The 15,117-nt window shown below is 33.8% G+C and overlaps 1 protein-coding gene across 1 annotated transcript; it reads right to left on the bottom strand.

Moving 5' to 3' along the window:
* Nucleotides 1-14,220: 14,220 nt before the first annotated feature.
* Nucleotides 14,221-15,117, bottom strand: LOC111411399. Its single transcript, XM_023041934.1, has one exon. The coding sequence runs from the start codon at nucleotides 15,115-15,117 to the stop codon at nucleotides 14,221-14,223; it is 897 nt and encodes a 298-aa protein (XP_022897702.1).

Here is a 15,117-nt window from a genome sequence, read left to right as displayed (position 1 = left end):
AGAAAGTGTACTGACATTAGTAAAGCAAATTCACGGCGGTGATACATTTTTAAGGTATATTCGCTGCATTATTTATTTAGAGCCTGTTTTGAGTGATTTTGAAAATTGATTTTTTGATCGTTAAGAGAAAAGTGAGATCTACTTGTAAGAGAAGAAATCAAATATTACGACTGAAATAGTAAAATAACGGTTAAAAAAATCAATTTTTTTGGAAGAAAAATCGTTCCCGAACATACCCTTATTTTGGTCAGATTAGAATTTGTGAAAAGAGGTAAAACTTAAGATCTTGAGGCCGAATGTTTCCGGACAAAAGACGTGGCACTCTATGACGTTGCTAAAACCATAAGGTGTCATAATCACGATCGTTTTTTATTATTTAACAATCCCAATGAACGTGTATTGCTTTGTAGATGTCGCTGACCAAATGTAGCCCTTGTCTAAGCCCATTTTGAGGGGAAAATTGTATTTTAAAATTGTATTTCTTTTAAAAAATGTGCGCGAATAAAAAAAATTTTGATTTACGTTTAATTTTATTAAAAAATATGTGATTAAAATAAATTTGAAAAAAATGACTTTTTGATCAAATGGGACTCAAACAATAGCATAATTGGTTTTAATGATTAATATAATTTTTGTAAAATTAATTGGAATGAACTGAATGACTTGTACAAAAACGAGGAGTCGACGATATATGGCAGCACTATAAAACGAAGAATGAGATTATATGTATGTGCGTGTCATAGAATTGATCTCCTACACATAGTGAACATGAGATATGTTGTCCATCTATGATGTACATCATCAATATTTTAGACAGTCGATGATGTGGCAACATTTTTTATTGCCACATTTTTTTGTTGACAATGAATTTTGTTACGTGTAGTTAAAAAATATATATATAAATTAAATTTATATACAAAATATTTTATTAGGAGAATATTTAGCTTAAAATTGAATTTTAGGGAAAGAAATCGAAGTAGAAATTACACTTACTCATATTTTTTAAATTTCCAATTCAAAAATCAAGTTTATAATTTTTTTATGGAAAAATCAGGTGATAATCTATATATTTAATATTAATAATATTATTATAAAATAAAATTTATCTACCTCAAAAACCATCACCCCACCTATCACATTTCACTTCCCAAACCCTAATCATTATCCTCTCCCTTCCCACTCTTTATCACACACCACCACCGGAGGGGCCATCGCCAACACATCGTCATGAGTGCCATTGTGAAGCGGTGCTCATTGCACACTATGCTTTCACAGCTCTGTATTGATGCTAGGTGTTAGTGCACTGTGGCATTGCCTTTGCTAGCACGGTGATTGTTGATCCTTATTCCACCTACAATTGAACAAATCAAAAAATGTCAGTTATGGAATTAAATCAAACTATTGAAGAAGAAAACTAAAAGTTAAGAACAACGAATTTCCCTTCTAATTCAGCTCAGAAAATCGATCAAACGCCACAAATGTATCACCAATTTGAAGGCTTTTGAGTTACAGAGACAGAGGCACACAAAGGCAAAAGATAGAATTTGAAAATGCACAAAGGAAGGCCGTTCTTTTAGTGTGTAAAAAATGAAGTAGAGGGACTCCAATTTATAGGCTAAGGGACAAACGAATTTTCTAGAATTTTTGGCAAGATGGAGTTCAATCAAAACTGAAAATAGTTATCAATGATAAGGATAATGCTTATAATGCTTATCTATCTTTCTCGTGCTTTTCAAATTATCTCTAAAGATGAGTATTGAGCACCTAGCCCAATGAACCGATTTTCTCTAAATACCCAACATAATTGGGCTACTATCAATTGTGGTGTGGATTTGATATTCTTCAATCTCGGGCTTATAGCCTATGAAGATAAACGAGCCACGATTTTTCATCATTGCCTAGGGGATTCGGGCATTACTTACCAAAATGTCCAACAACCTCCACCTTCATGCCAAATCAACCTGAAAGCCAGATAAAATAACAAATATCTTAAGGAAAGAAACTTACAAGTTTGTACCAATGTTTAGAAGATCAAAGCAGCTTCTAAACTTTACCAATGGGAGCGTCTTAGTTCCTATATCTGTAGGATTATATTCTGAAATGACTTTCTCAAGTTTTACCAATTCTTGAGAAATCATATCTCTAATGAAATGCAATCTAACATCTATGTGTTTAGTACGCTCATGAAAGACAAGATTTTTACATAGATAAATAGCATATTGATTATCAGAATATATTGTCACATTGTCATTAAAAATACGAATTTCATTTAATACACTTTTAAACCACAAAGATTCTTTAAAGGCTTCAGTAGCAGCATTGTATTCTGATTCAGTAGTGGATAATGCAACAACATGTTGAAGTTGTGATTTCCAGCTAACACACGAATTACACAAAGTAAACATGTAGGAAGATATAATTTTCCTATTATTTCTATCACCAGCATAGTTAGCATCAGTAAAACCTTTCAATTTTATTCCTTTAGTACTAAACTTATGGCCAATATTGCACGTTCCTTTCAAATATTTAAACTGCCATTTCAAAGCTTCCTAATGTTTGGGATCAAGGTTGGACATATACTTGCTAAGTGTGATAATAGCAAAGGCTAAGTCAGGTCTAGTACACACCATTAGAAACATCACAGAACCAATGTCATTTGTATATTGAATTCTTTTTCATATATTTCTATTCCTCTTCATTAGCAGGTGATTGTTCTTTAGATAATAGCTAAAGGCAATTTAACAGGTTTGCATTCATTCATGCCAATTTTTTTTTTTTCAAAATTTTCATGATATATGGAGCTTGATGCAAAAATAAAATTGAATTAGACCTATCTCTTTCAATTTCCATGCCTAAGATCCTTTTAGTATTACCTAGGTCTTTCATATCAAATTCGTTACTCAAAGTAGTTTTTACATCATTTAACAACTTCAAGTTGGGACCAATCAAAAGCATATTATCCACGAATAGCAACAAAAACACACAGTTATTGTTGTTTGCATTACCTTGATAGTATAAATGATGATCAATTTCACTCCTTTTAAAATCAATTGTTTTAACAAACGAATCAAAACATTTATACCATTGTCTAGGAGATTATTTTAGACCATAAAGAGAACATTTAAGAAAACACACATGATCAAGTTTTTGTTTATTTTCAAAATCCTTATGTTGATCCATAAAAATATTTTCATCAAGTTCTCCATGTAGAAAAGCAGTTTTAACATCAAGTTGTTCAAGTTCTGAATTGAAATGTACAACTAATGCAAGTATAGTCCTAATTGTGGTATACTTAACAATTGAAAAAAAGATTTCATTACAATCTATCCCTTCCTTTTGTATGTAACATTTGGCCACAAGTCTAGCCTTAAACTTTAAAGTCTCTCCTTTGGTAATTTCCTCCTTAATTCTAAAAATCCATTTACACCCAATAATAGACTTGTCTTTAGATCTTGGGACTAATTCCCATGTTTGATTCTTATTGAAGGAATTTATCTCTTTTTTCATCGCTTTCACCCAATCCTCAAATTGTTCACTCCTCAATAATTCTTCATACGTGTTTGGTTCCCTATCAACTAGTTTGTTATAACTAGCATAAGCAAGTTTAAAATCAAACTCAAACCTTAGAGGCACCCTATGTGTTCTTCTAATTCTGTCTCTAGCTAACTGGTAATCAGACAAAGAGTTTTGTTCTCCTTGATATTCCTTTATCTCTCAATATTTTCACTCTGATTATCTTCTAATTTAGGATTTTGATGCTCCATCTCAATTGAGGTGGTGGGGATTTGAACACTTAAGGGCCTTAAATCTATTTGAGATTTGTTGCTAGTGTTTTCTTGCTGTTTTTCTCTCAATGTGTCACTTTCTAACTTTAGACATGGCATGTCAGACTCAATAAATGTAACATCACGATTTATGATGAACTTAACTCCGGTTTGACTTCTATCTTAAAGCCTATAACCTTTAACTCCTTCAGGGTATCCTAAGAAAATACATTTCCTAGCTCTAAATTCTAGTTTTCCCTCATTTTAATGAGAGAAAGCAGCACAGCCAAAAGTTTTTAACATAGTATAGTCAGTACATTTACCATACCATATTTATGTGGAATATCACCATTTAATGAAATAGAAAGTGTCAAATTAATCAAGTAACACGCAGTCATTACAACTTCATCCCAAAAAGATTTAGGAATATCAGAACTCAGCATCATACATCTAACTTTATCGAGTAAAGTACGATTCATACTCTCTATCACCCCATTCTGTTGAGGTGTATAAGGAACAGTTTTATGTCTAGTAATTTCACATTTTTCACACAAATCATCAAAATCATTATTACAAAATTCTAAGTCATTATCAATTCTTAGATATTTTATCTTTTTACTAGTTTGAGTTTTAATTTGCAATTTTCATATTTTGAAAATTTTAAAGGTTTTAGTTTTATCTTTTAGCAGATAAACCCATACCCTACGAGAATAATCATCAATTATGAACAAAAAATATCTATTACCACCCATTGTAGGATTAGTAGTAGGCCCCCATAAATTGGTTTGAATATATTTCAAAACTTTAGTAATTTTGTGCATGCTAAATAAAAAGATGACCTGTGATGTTTACTAAGAACACGATGATCAGAAATGGGCATATTAGACACATAGTCTTTTCCAAATACAGTTTTATCATTTAGCAGTTTAAGTCATTTACTACTTATGTGAGCTAATCTATTGTGCCACTTGTGTGTGTCATCTGTGTTGGTCAAATTTATAGAGGAAGATGAATTTTTAACAATTTCAACAGTGGTCACATAAATACCGTTTCTTTTAATACTTTTACATGTGACAAGAGCACCCTTAATCATTTTTATCATGTTGTTTTCAATTTTACCAGTAAAATCATTAGTTTCTAATGTTTTTACCGAAATAAGATTTCTAGCCATTTCGGGAATATATCTAACTCCGTGTACTTTTAACACATAACCAGTGTCAAATTTTAACGTTATATCACCAATGCCAGCAATTTTATATGCATGATTATTGCACAAAATAGTATGACCACTTTCATATATTGCAAATTTTCAAACCAGGCTTTCTGTGATGAAACGTGAAATGATGCACAAGAATCAAGTATCTATTTGTGTAAATATGATTTCACAGTTAGATTTACTTCAGTAGTTTCAAAGTTTAATAACACATAAACTTCATAGAATTCATCAGAAGAAGTAACAACATTTGCCTTATCGTGAATCTTTTCTTTTTATTTGTTTTTCTCAACGTAACAGTCTTTAATGAAATGTCCAGTTTTACCGTACCCATAGCATTTTCTACCTTTAGTTTTACTTTTTGACCAAGATAGACTTCTACTTTTCTTTTTTAACCAAATGTGTATCCACTTTGGTTATCACGAGTTCTAGATTGAGACCTACCTCTCATCATATGAATTTCACCACTTTTTCTCTCAACTCTCTCGGCTCGCATTTCCATATCTGTACTTCTTAATGAGTCTATGACAATTTCATGTGTTAAAGTATCTCTCCCATATTTAATAGCATTTTTAACTTCTCTATAAGTGTCAGGGATAGCATTTAACAAAATGATTGTCTTATATTTTTCAGATACTTTCTCACCACATTGAGTGATATCTTGCACGAGTTTATTGAAGACATCCAAATTGTCATCCAAATCTTTTGAAGAATCAATTTTAAAGCTAAAAAAGCTTTCAAGTAGAAAAAAGTTTGTTTGGAGTGGATTTAGACATATAAAGCTCCTCTAATTTTTCCCAAAATTCTTGAGCTGATTTTAATTTACCAACCTTTCTTAATACCGTATCAAACAAATGTAAAATAATAGAAGTTTATGCCAATTCATCCATATTGTCTTTTTCTTTAGTAGTCAAGTTTGTAGGAAAAGAGTTATGAATAGCTTTAGAAACTTTTTGTTGAACAAGGATACCTTTCCTTTTTTGTTGCCAAATTGAAAATTCGATTTTACCATTAAAGACACCCAACTCAAAGTGATGTGTCGACATTTCACCAAAAATGCATAGAACACAAAGTCAGATATGTAAAAGTCACAGGTTACACAGATTACACAGAGTAACAAGACTCCTATGGTTTCACAATAATACACTATTCTAGAACCCCTGGGTTTCGTGAGAATCAAGTTCTCAGATCAAAGGAAGAACTAGAATAGAATTCTGGGTACAAGTATAAAATAATATGAGATTAAATAACGCAATGACGTTCAACAAATAAATCCAAAGATGACAAATAAATAATTCCATTTAGAAAATTAAATAAAGAATGGCAAGTAATCCTAGGTTCTACCAACAAGCAATAGTTGTCAAGCAATGACAACCCCCGATTCTAATGATCACTTTACACGATGATCTGCTAGTGCAATAATGTAAATGTTTCAGTTAATTAACTAGAGCGGACCTATCTGAGTCCGTAAATTATGAGATATGCGAATTTACTGCTTTAGGGCCGCGATTTTGACTTAAAGTAATTCAATAAATATATATAGCAATTTTGACCGTCGACCCACCAAGGGCAAAACGTCCAACTTTTGTTGCAGTACTTGAAACGAAAAACTAACAACACACGAATGTTAGAAATGTCAAAATAAAAATTATGTCTGTAGAAACAGTCGTTGGAATCGACCCCACGCGCCGTCGTTGAAAATCCATGGGTCACCGTCGGAGTCACGTGCCACACGCCCATAATCACCTCCACCTGCACGTCTCAACCCCAGTTTCCATATCATCAATGGACCTCTAGATCGTTGGGAAATCAAGCTTGCAGGTCCGATTTTTGCAAAAAAAATCTGGATAGATGCGAATTCGGTTTCTGGTTGATTCTTTGCCGAAAATTCAACACCACCATGATTCTGATACCAATTATTAATTCTTATCCAACCTACAATTGAATAAATGAAAGAATATAAGTTATGGAATTAAATCAAACTATTGAAGAAGAAAACTAAAAATTAAGAACAATGAATTTTCCTTCTAATTCGGCTTAGAAAATCGATCCAACGCCACAAAGGTATCACCAATTTGAAAGCTTTTGAATCATAGAGACAGAGGCACACAAAGGAAGAAGATGGAATTTGAAAATGCACAAAGCAAAGCCATTCTTTTGGTGTGTAAAAAATGAAGTAGAGAGACATCAATTTATAGGCAAAGGGACAAACGAATTTCCCAGGATTTTTGGCAAGATGGAGTTCAATCAAAACTGAAAATGGTTATCAAGGATAAGGATAATGCTTATCTATCTTTCCCGTGCTTTTCAAATTACCTCCAAAGATGGGTATTGTGCACCTAGCCTAATGGGCTGATTTCTTCTAAATACTCAATATAATTGGGCTACTATCAATTGTGGTGTGGATTTTATATTCTTCAATCCCGGGCTTATAGCCTATGAAGATAAACGGGCCATGATTTTTCATCATTACCTAGGGTATTCGGGCATCACTTACCAAAATGCCCAACAACGATGACGTCGGTACGCAGCAACGATGTTGCAGCTGCATCCCTTTGAGATAGGGTAGCTAGCTAGAGGAGCAGAGAAAGTGGTGCGATGGTAGTGGTTTTGAGAAAGAGGAAGTTGGTACACTGACATGGTGGCTATTTTTATATTTTTAGGTTTTTTCTATTGCCGATGGTGATTGTGGTGCAAAGAGAAATAAGTGAAGAAAGATAGTGGAGTGGTGGTGCTAGTGCTGCTAGTGTGGTGGTGGTTAATGCTGCGCTGTAGGGTGGAGTGTGCCCGGATATGAAGGCGATGATTTAGGTGGTGGAGGTTGTGGAAGTTTTTAGGAAGGCGAAGTTAAGACTCACATGGTGGCCAATTTTGTCTTTTTTTCCTGGTTATCGACAATGATGATGGTGTAAGGAGAAACATATGAAGAAAGATAGAAAAACGGTGGTACCGATGGTTGTGAGGTGGCAAGGATGGTAGAGTGGAGTGGAAGCGAGCGATGGTGCGTTGGTGGTGGTGGTGGTGGTGGTGGAATGGGTGGGCTTGCGACCACTATTTAGGTGATTATGACCAATAAGTAGGTTAATTTATGATCAATAAATAAAATGTAATCGATAAGATGGATAATTTGTTACAAGTAAAAATGTGTGACCTAAGAAATGTGAGATTACAATTAACAATTTGTTAAGTTGTGATCAATTACCAATTATTTAGGTGATTATGACCAATAAGTAGGTTAATTTATGATCAATAAATAAAATGTGATCGATAAGATGGATAATTTGTTACAAGTAAACAATTTGTGACCTAAGAGACGTGAGATTACAATTAACAATTTGTTAAGTTGTGACCAATTAATTTGATAATTTGTAACCATGAAATAAATCGTGGCCTATAAAAATTGTGATTCGTGATCGAAAAATAATATATGATCTATTAATTTGATAATTTGTCATCGATAAATAAATTGTGATTTATGAAATTTGTGATTTGTGACAAAAAAAAATCGTGACCAAATTAATATAACTTGTAATCGATAACAAATTGTAACTTATGGAATTTGTGATTTGTAACCAAAATGTTTAGTAATTGTGACTATTACCAAACTGTGACCATAAATTATTTATTATTGTGACCTTAAAATATCTAATTAATAAATTTTTAATCAATTATTTAATTAATAAAATTTAATTATGACCCGATTTTTGAAAATTTTAAATTTATTTCTTAATTTTAAAATTGCATATTTTTACCACCTTAAATATGTAAATGTTCCCAAAAATGAATTTTTAGATAATCGAATTCAAATAAGGCTATTAAAAAGGCCATAATTTTGTATAGAGTTTATTTGATGTAAATTTTGTGAAAATAATTTTTTACAGAATATATATGATTAAAAAGTTTTTAAAAAAAAGTTATGGATCATGTTTAACATATTTATTGAAAAAATGTGTGTTCAAAAAATGAATTGAAAAAATAAAAATAAAAACTTAAAGGACGTCTACCGAAAGCATACTGATGTCCCTGTTTGAACCCTAATTTTCACTAAAAAAAAAGTTTTTTAATAGTGATTTTTGGAGAATGTGTGATTAAAAAGTAATGAAAAAATTTGGATTTACGTTCAAATTATTTTAATAGAATAATGTGATTGAAAATAAATTTGAAAAAATATGAGTTTTTAGATAAATGAATGCTATCTAGCACTACTACAGCTACCACGCCTACTTAGATGGCACTAATATGATATTAAATAATGGGCATAATTAAATAAATCATTTAGCTTGTGTTTGAACTCCATTTTAGAAAAAAAATGCATTTTTATATTTCCTATTTTCAATCGCATTCTCTAATAAAATAATATTACACGTAAATTCAATTTTTTCTTATTTTTAAGTCAAATATTCTTAGAAAAATCACTATTCTAAAATACATTTTTTTTAGAATATCTATTTTTGAATGGAGCCAAACATGGGCTTAATTTTATTTTTCATTGAACATATCACATAGCCGTTGATTGGCCTCCATTAATTTCAAAATACATTTTTCTTTCTTGTTTTCAACCGCATATTCTCTAATAAAATAATACTACACGTAAATCCAAAAAAAATTATTCGTTTGTAACCATGTATTTTTCAAAAACTCACTATTACAAAATACATTTTTCTTCAAATCTAATTATAATGGGGCCCAAACAGGGACTTAACTAAATATCAATGGTGCTAAATATCATTACTATTTTAAACAATGGGTCTTGCACGGGACAAAAAGTCCATAAACTTGTACATTTGAATGAAGAAATTGGTTAGGGAAATATTGAATCATAACTTGCCCGACTACTATCCTTATTATGAATATTTTAATTTAGAGCCTCTTTGAGTCCCCCTTTTCCCTCATTGAAGAACCTGTGATTAAAAAAGAGAGAGAAAATGTATTTTCAAAATAATGAGGGTCAAACACTAACATAATGCAAAAGCAATAAAATACTAATGTAATCAACCAAATTTTTTTTTATTACATTACAATATCGCTCCACTTGAAGCTTGTTTAAGAAGCGCTTATAAATCATTTAAATTATAAATGGATAGAAATAAAAATAATGGATAAGCCCCCGTTACAGCCCTTCATCTAAAAATTCATTTTTCTCCAAACTCTTTTTCAACCGCACATTCTCCCAATAAAATAATTTTACACATAAATTCAAAAATTTTCCCTACTTGTTAATTACATTTTCCCCATTGTTACAAAACTCATTTTTGGATAAATATTACCTGTACATCCCACAAAATTTATAAATAAAAATTAATTCGACTATTTACAAATAGTAGCAAAAACATAGGCTAAACATGACTTCTGGTTGTTGAAATCACTATCACTCCTTCACTCAATTAAACATGGCTTCATCATGTGCATCCCGTTCGATTGAGTATAATTTATATGCTGTGAAATTATGTATTTCTCAAATGTTATTACGAAAATTTGTAGCCAGGGATTAAAACCTTTCAAAATTATGCAATCAAGTCTTAAACCTTTTAATCCTATATCCCAAACCTTTTTATGAATGTATGGAGGAAGGACCTATAATTATTTCGGAAATGCTGTTTGTACAGCCCGAGCTATACAGCTCGGGCTACAGCCCCCTCGCAAGTGGGGGGGCCCCAAATTTTTTATTGCGCGTGGACCCCCTGAACTGTGAGAGGGTTGTACACGATACTGTGTGCACAGTACTGCCCTAATTATTTATCTAAAATCTATAATAAATTAAAATATCATATTAAGAAAGAATCATTTTTTGAATGATTTTAACCCTCCTATAATTCAATTATTTACCTTACTTTTCATTTTTCCATATGCAATAAATACTATAAAATTATTGTCATTTATGAAGTTTGTCTTATTAATTCTCAATTAATTAAAATTTACATTAATCTAGATTTAGTGAATTATCACTTGATGAATCTTGAACTACATGAATTTAGAGTTTATAGATGAATTTATTCATATTCATGTATGTAGAAATTTTAATGGATGTTTAAATTTATGTATTAACAATTATTTTTTATATATCAAATATAATATTAAAAAATTGCTCATTTATAGTATTTCATCATTACAAAAAGTTTGAATCATAGAAATTGAGTTTTGAGAGCATAATTTGAGTACAAATTTCTTCTCATAAATTTTTATGCTAAATTTTTTCTTTAATTCTTCCGAAATTCATCAAATCCTCCAAGAAATTGGTATCAAATATTACTTTTACATCACTTATAAAGTATTTTAGAATAACGTACAATGCATGTTCAATTTTGAGTGGTATTGGTAAATTTGTCAATTAACTAAAAGTAAAACAATGAATTTTTAAAAAGGATAGAATGATAACTCTACATGTATCCTACCTATAATAATTAAATAATAAAAATATTGTTACAATTGATATGTGAATGAAATAATTCTCATTAACTTTGAATGAATGTTCACAAGACTTATATAGTACACGGGAAAGAGAAATCGAGGCTAATCTAGGAATGGAAATCATAGAAATAATTACAACATGAGTGGTAAGGAAAATAATATTGTTGAATATGGTATGACCCCGTAATACTCCCCTTCAAGTTGGAGCATGAAGATCCGTAATGCCCAACTTGTGAGTAAAGTACTGAAAAAGGTCTTTTCCGAGAACCTTGGTAAAAATGTCAGCCAAATGAAGCTTGGTAGAGACGTGGGTAGGAAAGATCAGTCCAGAGAGATACTTCTCACGTACCAGATGACAATCAATTTCTATGTGTTTAGCACGTTCATGAAAGACTGGATTGCGAGTAATGTGAAGGGCAGCATCATTATCACAAAAAAGTGAAATAGGTTGTGGGTGTAAGACAGCAAGATCACGCAGAAGTGACTTAAGCCAAACAAGTTTACAAGTGGTCACCGCCATTGTACGATACTCAGCTTCGGCAGAAGAACGAGAGACAACTTTCTTTTTATTTTTTGTGTGCCAAGAGATGGGGTTGGAGCCAAGTGTAATAAAGAACCCAGAGGTGGAGCGACGAGTAGTGGGGCAACTGGCCCAATTAGAATCTGAGTATGCAGAAAGTTGAAAATCACATTGTGTAGAATAAAATAAACCATGACCTAGGGATCCCTTCAGGTAGCGAAGAACGTGAAGTGCAGCTTGGTAGTGTGAGTCCCGAGGACTTTGCATGAATTTGCTCAGCATATTGACAGAAAATGAGATAACTGGACGAGTAATAGTGAGGTAAAGTAGGCGGCCCACCAATCTCCGGTATGAACTAGGATCAGGGAGCAAAGTGCCTGCATCTGGAGTGAGCCTCAAATTCTGATCCATGGGAAAAGCAATAGGTCGGGAACCCAAATTGCCAGAGTTGGCAAGAATATCCAAGGCATATTTTCTCTGATTAACAAAGATCCCAAGTGGTGAGCGAGCGACCTCAAGACCAAGGAAGTACTTCATGTTGCCTAGATCCTTGATTTTGAAATGATCATCAAGGAATGTTTTGAGTGTAGTAATGGCTGAAAGATCATTTCCTGCAACTAAAATGTCATCAACATAAACCAAAACCACAGTAAAAGAGGAGCCAACAATCCGAGTAAAAAGTGAGTGGTCCGCTGCAGATTGGGTAAAACCATCAGATAATAGTACAGAAGACAATTTGGAATACCAATTTCGTGAAGCCTGCTTAAGACCATAGAGAGATTTAAGGAGATAACAAACGCACGTCTCCCCCTTATGGCCATAACCTGGAGGAAGCGTCATGTAGCAGTGATGGTCAGGGATAGGAAGAGGTAAGACGATGGGTGATGGGGACGACTGAGGTACTAGTTTGAAGGGAAAAACATGCTCAAAAAAGGTAACGTCTCGAGAGATTATGGTCTTCTTACTCTCTAAGTCATAAACCCGATATGCACTATGCGTAGGTGGATATCCTAAAAAAGTACAGGGACGAGCACGAGGTTGGAATTTATCACGATGAGCAGATATGGTGTAAGCGTAGCAGAGACAACCAAAGACACGCAGATGGCCATAACAAGGTATACGTTGATAAAGTCGCTCAAAAGGAGAGATATTGTGTAAGGAGGAGGATGGGTACGGTTGATGAGATATGTAGCAGTGAGAACACAATCGCCCCAAAAGGTGAGCGGAAGATGAGCTTGAAAACATAAGCATCGAGCGACATTTAGAATATGACGGTGCTTACGCTCAGCAACGCCATTCTGTTGAGGTGTTTCCACGCAAGTACGTTCATGGAGGGTACCTTGTTCAGAAAAGAAGTCCTAAGTTGCATTAGCAAGGAATTCTTGATCATTGTCAGTGCAAATGTGTCGTATAGTGGAATTGAATTGAGTAAGGATCATGGCAAAAAATGTGCGGAGGCAAGTTAAAGTTTCGGATTTGAACCACATTAAATACAACCATGTAACTTGAGTGTATTCATCAACAATTGTTAAAAAATAATGTGCACCGAATAGAGAAGCAGTGTGATAACCACCCCAAATATTACAAAAAAATACGTTCAAAAGGCATTGAACTCTTATTTGTAATTAAATGAAAAGGTAATGAGTATGCTTTCCACGAGTACATAAGTCACAATGTTTATTAACTTGAGAACGTGAAATAAATTTAGGAACATTTTCGAGGGAAGGGTGACCTAAACGTTGATGTCATGTGTCAAAAGAGATCCGACTAGATGATTGGAGAGCAGTCGCTAAAGTATTTCTGAAGTAGTATAATCCATTGCGCTCAACACCCACTCCAATCAGCATCTTCGTGCTTAAGTCCTGAAAAGTGCAAAAAGTGGGAAAAAAGGATACAACACAATTGAGAGACTTCGTTAGTTGACTAACACATAATAAATTAAATTGAAAATCTGGATCGGACAAAACATTTGAAAGTATGAGACGAGGTGATAAATGAATGTCACCCGAACTAGACACGTTAGCGTGAGAACCTGTTGGAAGACAAACATAACGAGAGCAAGTGGCATTTTCGGAATTGCATAAAAGTGAGGTGGTGATATGGTGTGTAGCACCACTGTCAATTACCCAAGACTTATCAAGAGAGGGAATAGAAGTAGAACCTGTGAACGAGAGATTTGGGGGTTTTAAGAGTTCCATTAACTGGGCATATTGCTCGGTTGAGAGGCGAGCCAAGGTGTTGCTCGCGGTGGGAGGCACGATAGTGGGAGGTTCAGAACCGACTGAAATTTGGTGTACGGCCGGTGATGGATTTCGCTATCCGCCACGTTTTCCTCTTGATGGCCACCATTCCGGGTAACCAATGACCTCAAAACAGTTTTCACGTTGATGTCCCTGCCGACCACAAGCTTCACAGACGGGTATTCCACTTGACCAGACACGCTGTGGACGGTATGAAGTTTTCTGCGACATCGAAGTCCGGGTATTTAGAGTTGAAATTTCAGGTCGGGAAGTGGAGATTTGGGCCAGGTGTTGGGCTTGTTCTTGGTGGAGAATGGCATAGCAACGCCCAATTGAATGGAGGAGATCCATGGCCAAAACGTGAGATCGGAGTTGCTGGTAACTATTGTTCAACCCCATGAGAAATTGGTACACTCTGTCCGAATGTTGAATTTTAGAAAGTGTTTTGGTTGCACCGCAAGTACATGGATTTATGGGCTGGAGTGAAGCTAATTCATCCCAAAGTTCCTTTAATTTTCCATAGTAGGCTGTGATGGACTGTTGCTCTTGGTTGAGGTTTGCAAGTTCACGTTTCAAAAGAAAAAAATTTGTTTGATTACTTTGCTGAAAACGAGTTTCCAGTTCAATCCATAGGTCGTTAGGTGTTGCACAATAGATGAGACTTCCGGTGAGAAATCTATCAATAGAATGAAGAAGCCATGACATTATCATGTCGCAACATCGATCCCAGAGTAGTGTAGCGGTTGTATCGGTGGTTGGACGTTTAATGGTGCCGAGAACAAAACCCAATTTGTTTTTGGCATTCAAGGCACGGGTTACGGATCTTCGCCAAGCAGGGTAATTGTCCCCGTTGAGAACTGCATCAACAATTACTTGGTTGGGTTGATCAAATGAGTGTAGAAAGTAAGGGGATGACGCATCTGTAAGCGACTTAGTGATATCCGGCACATAAGCAGCAGCTGAATCATCCAT

Source organism: Olea europaea, chromosome 15 (genome assembly GCF_002742605.1).
Source record: "Olea europaea var. sylvestris chromosome 15, O_europaea_v1, whole genome shotgun sequence".
Lineage (NCBI taxonomy): Eukaryota > Viridiplantae > Streptophyta > Magnoliopsida > Lamiales > Oleaceae > Olea > Olea europaea.
Note: the sequence above shows the minus strand (reverse complement) of the source record. Positions and strands in the feature narration are given on the sequence as shown.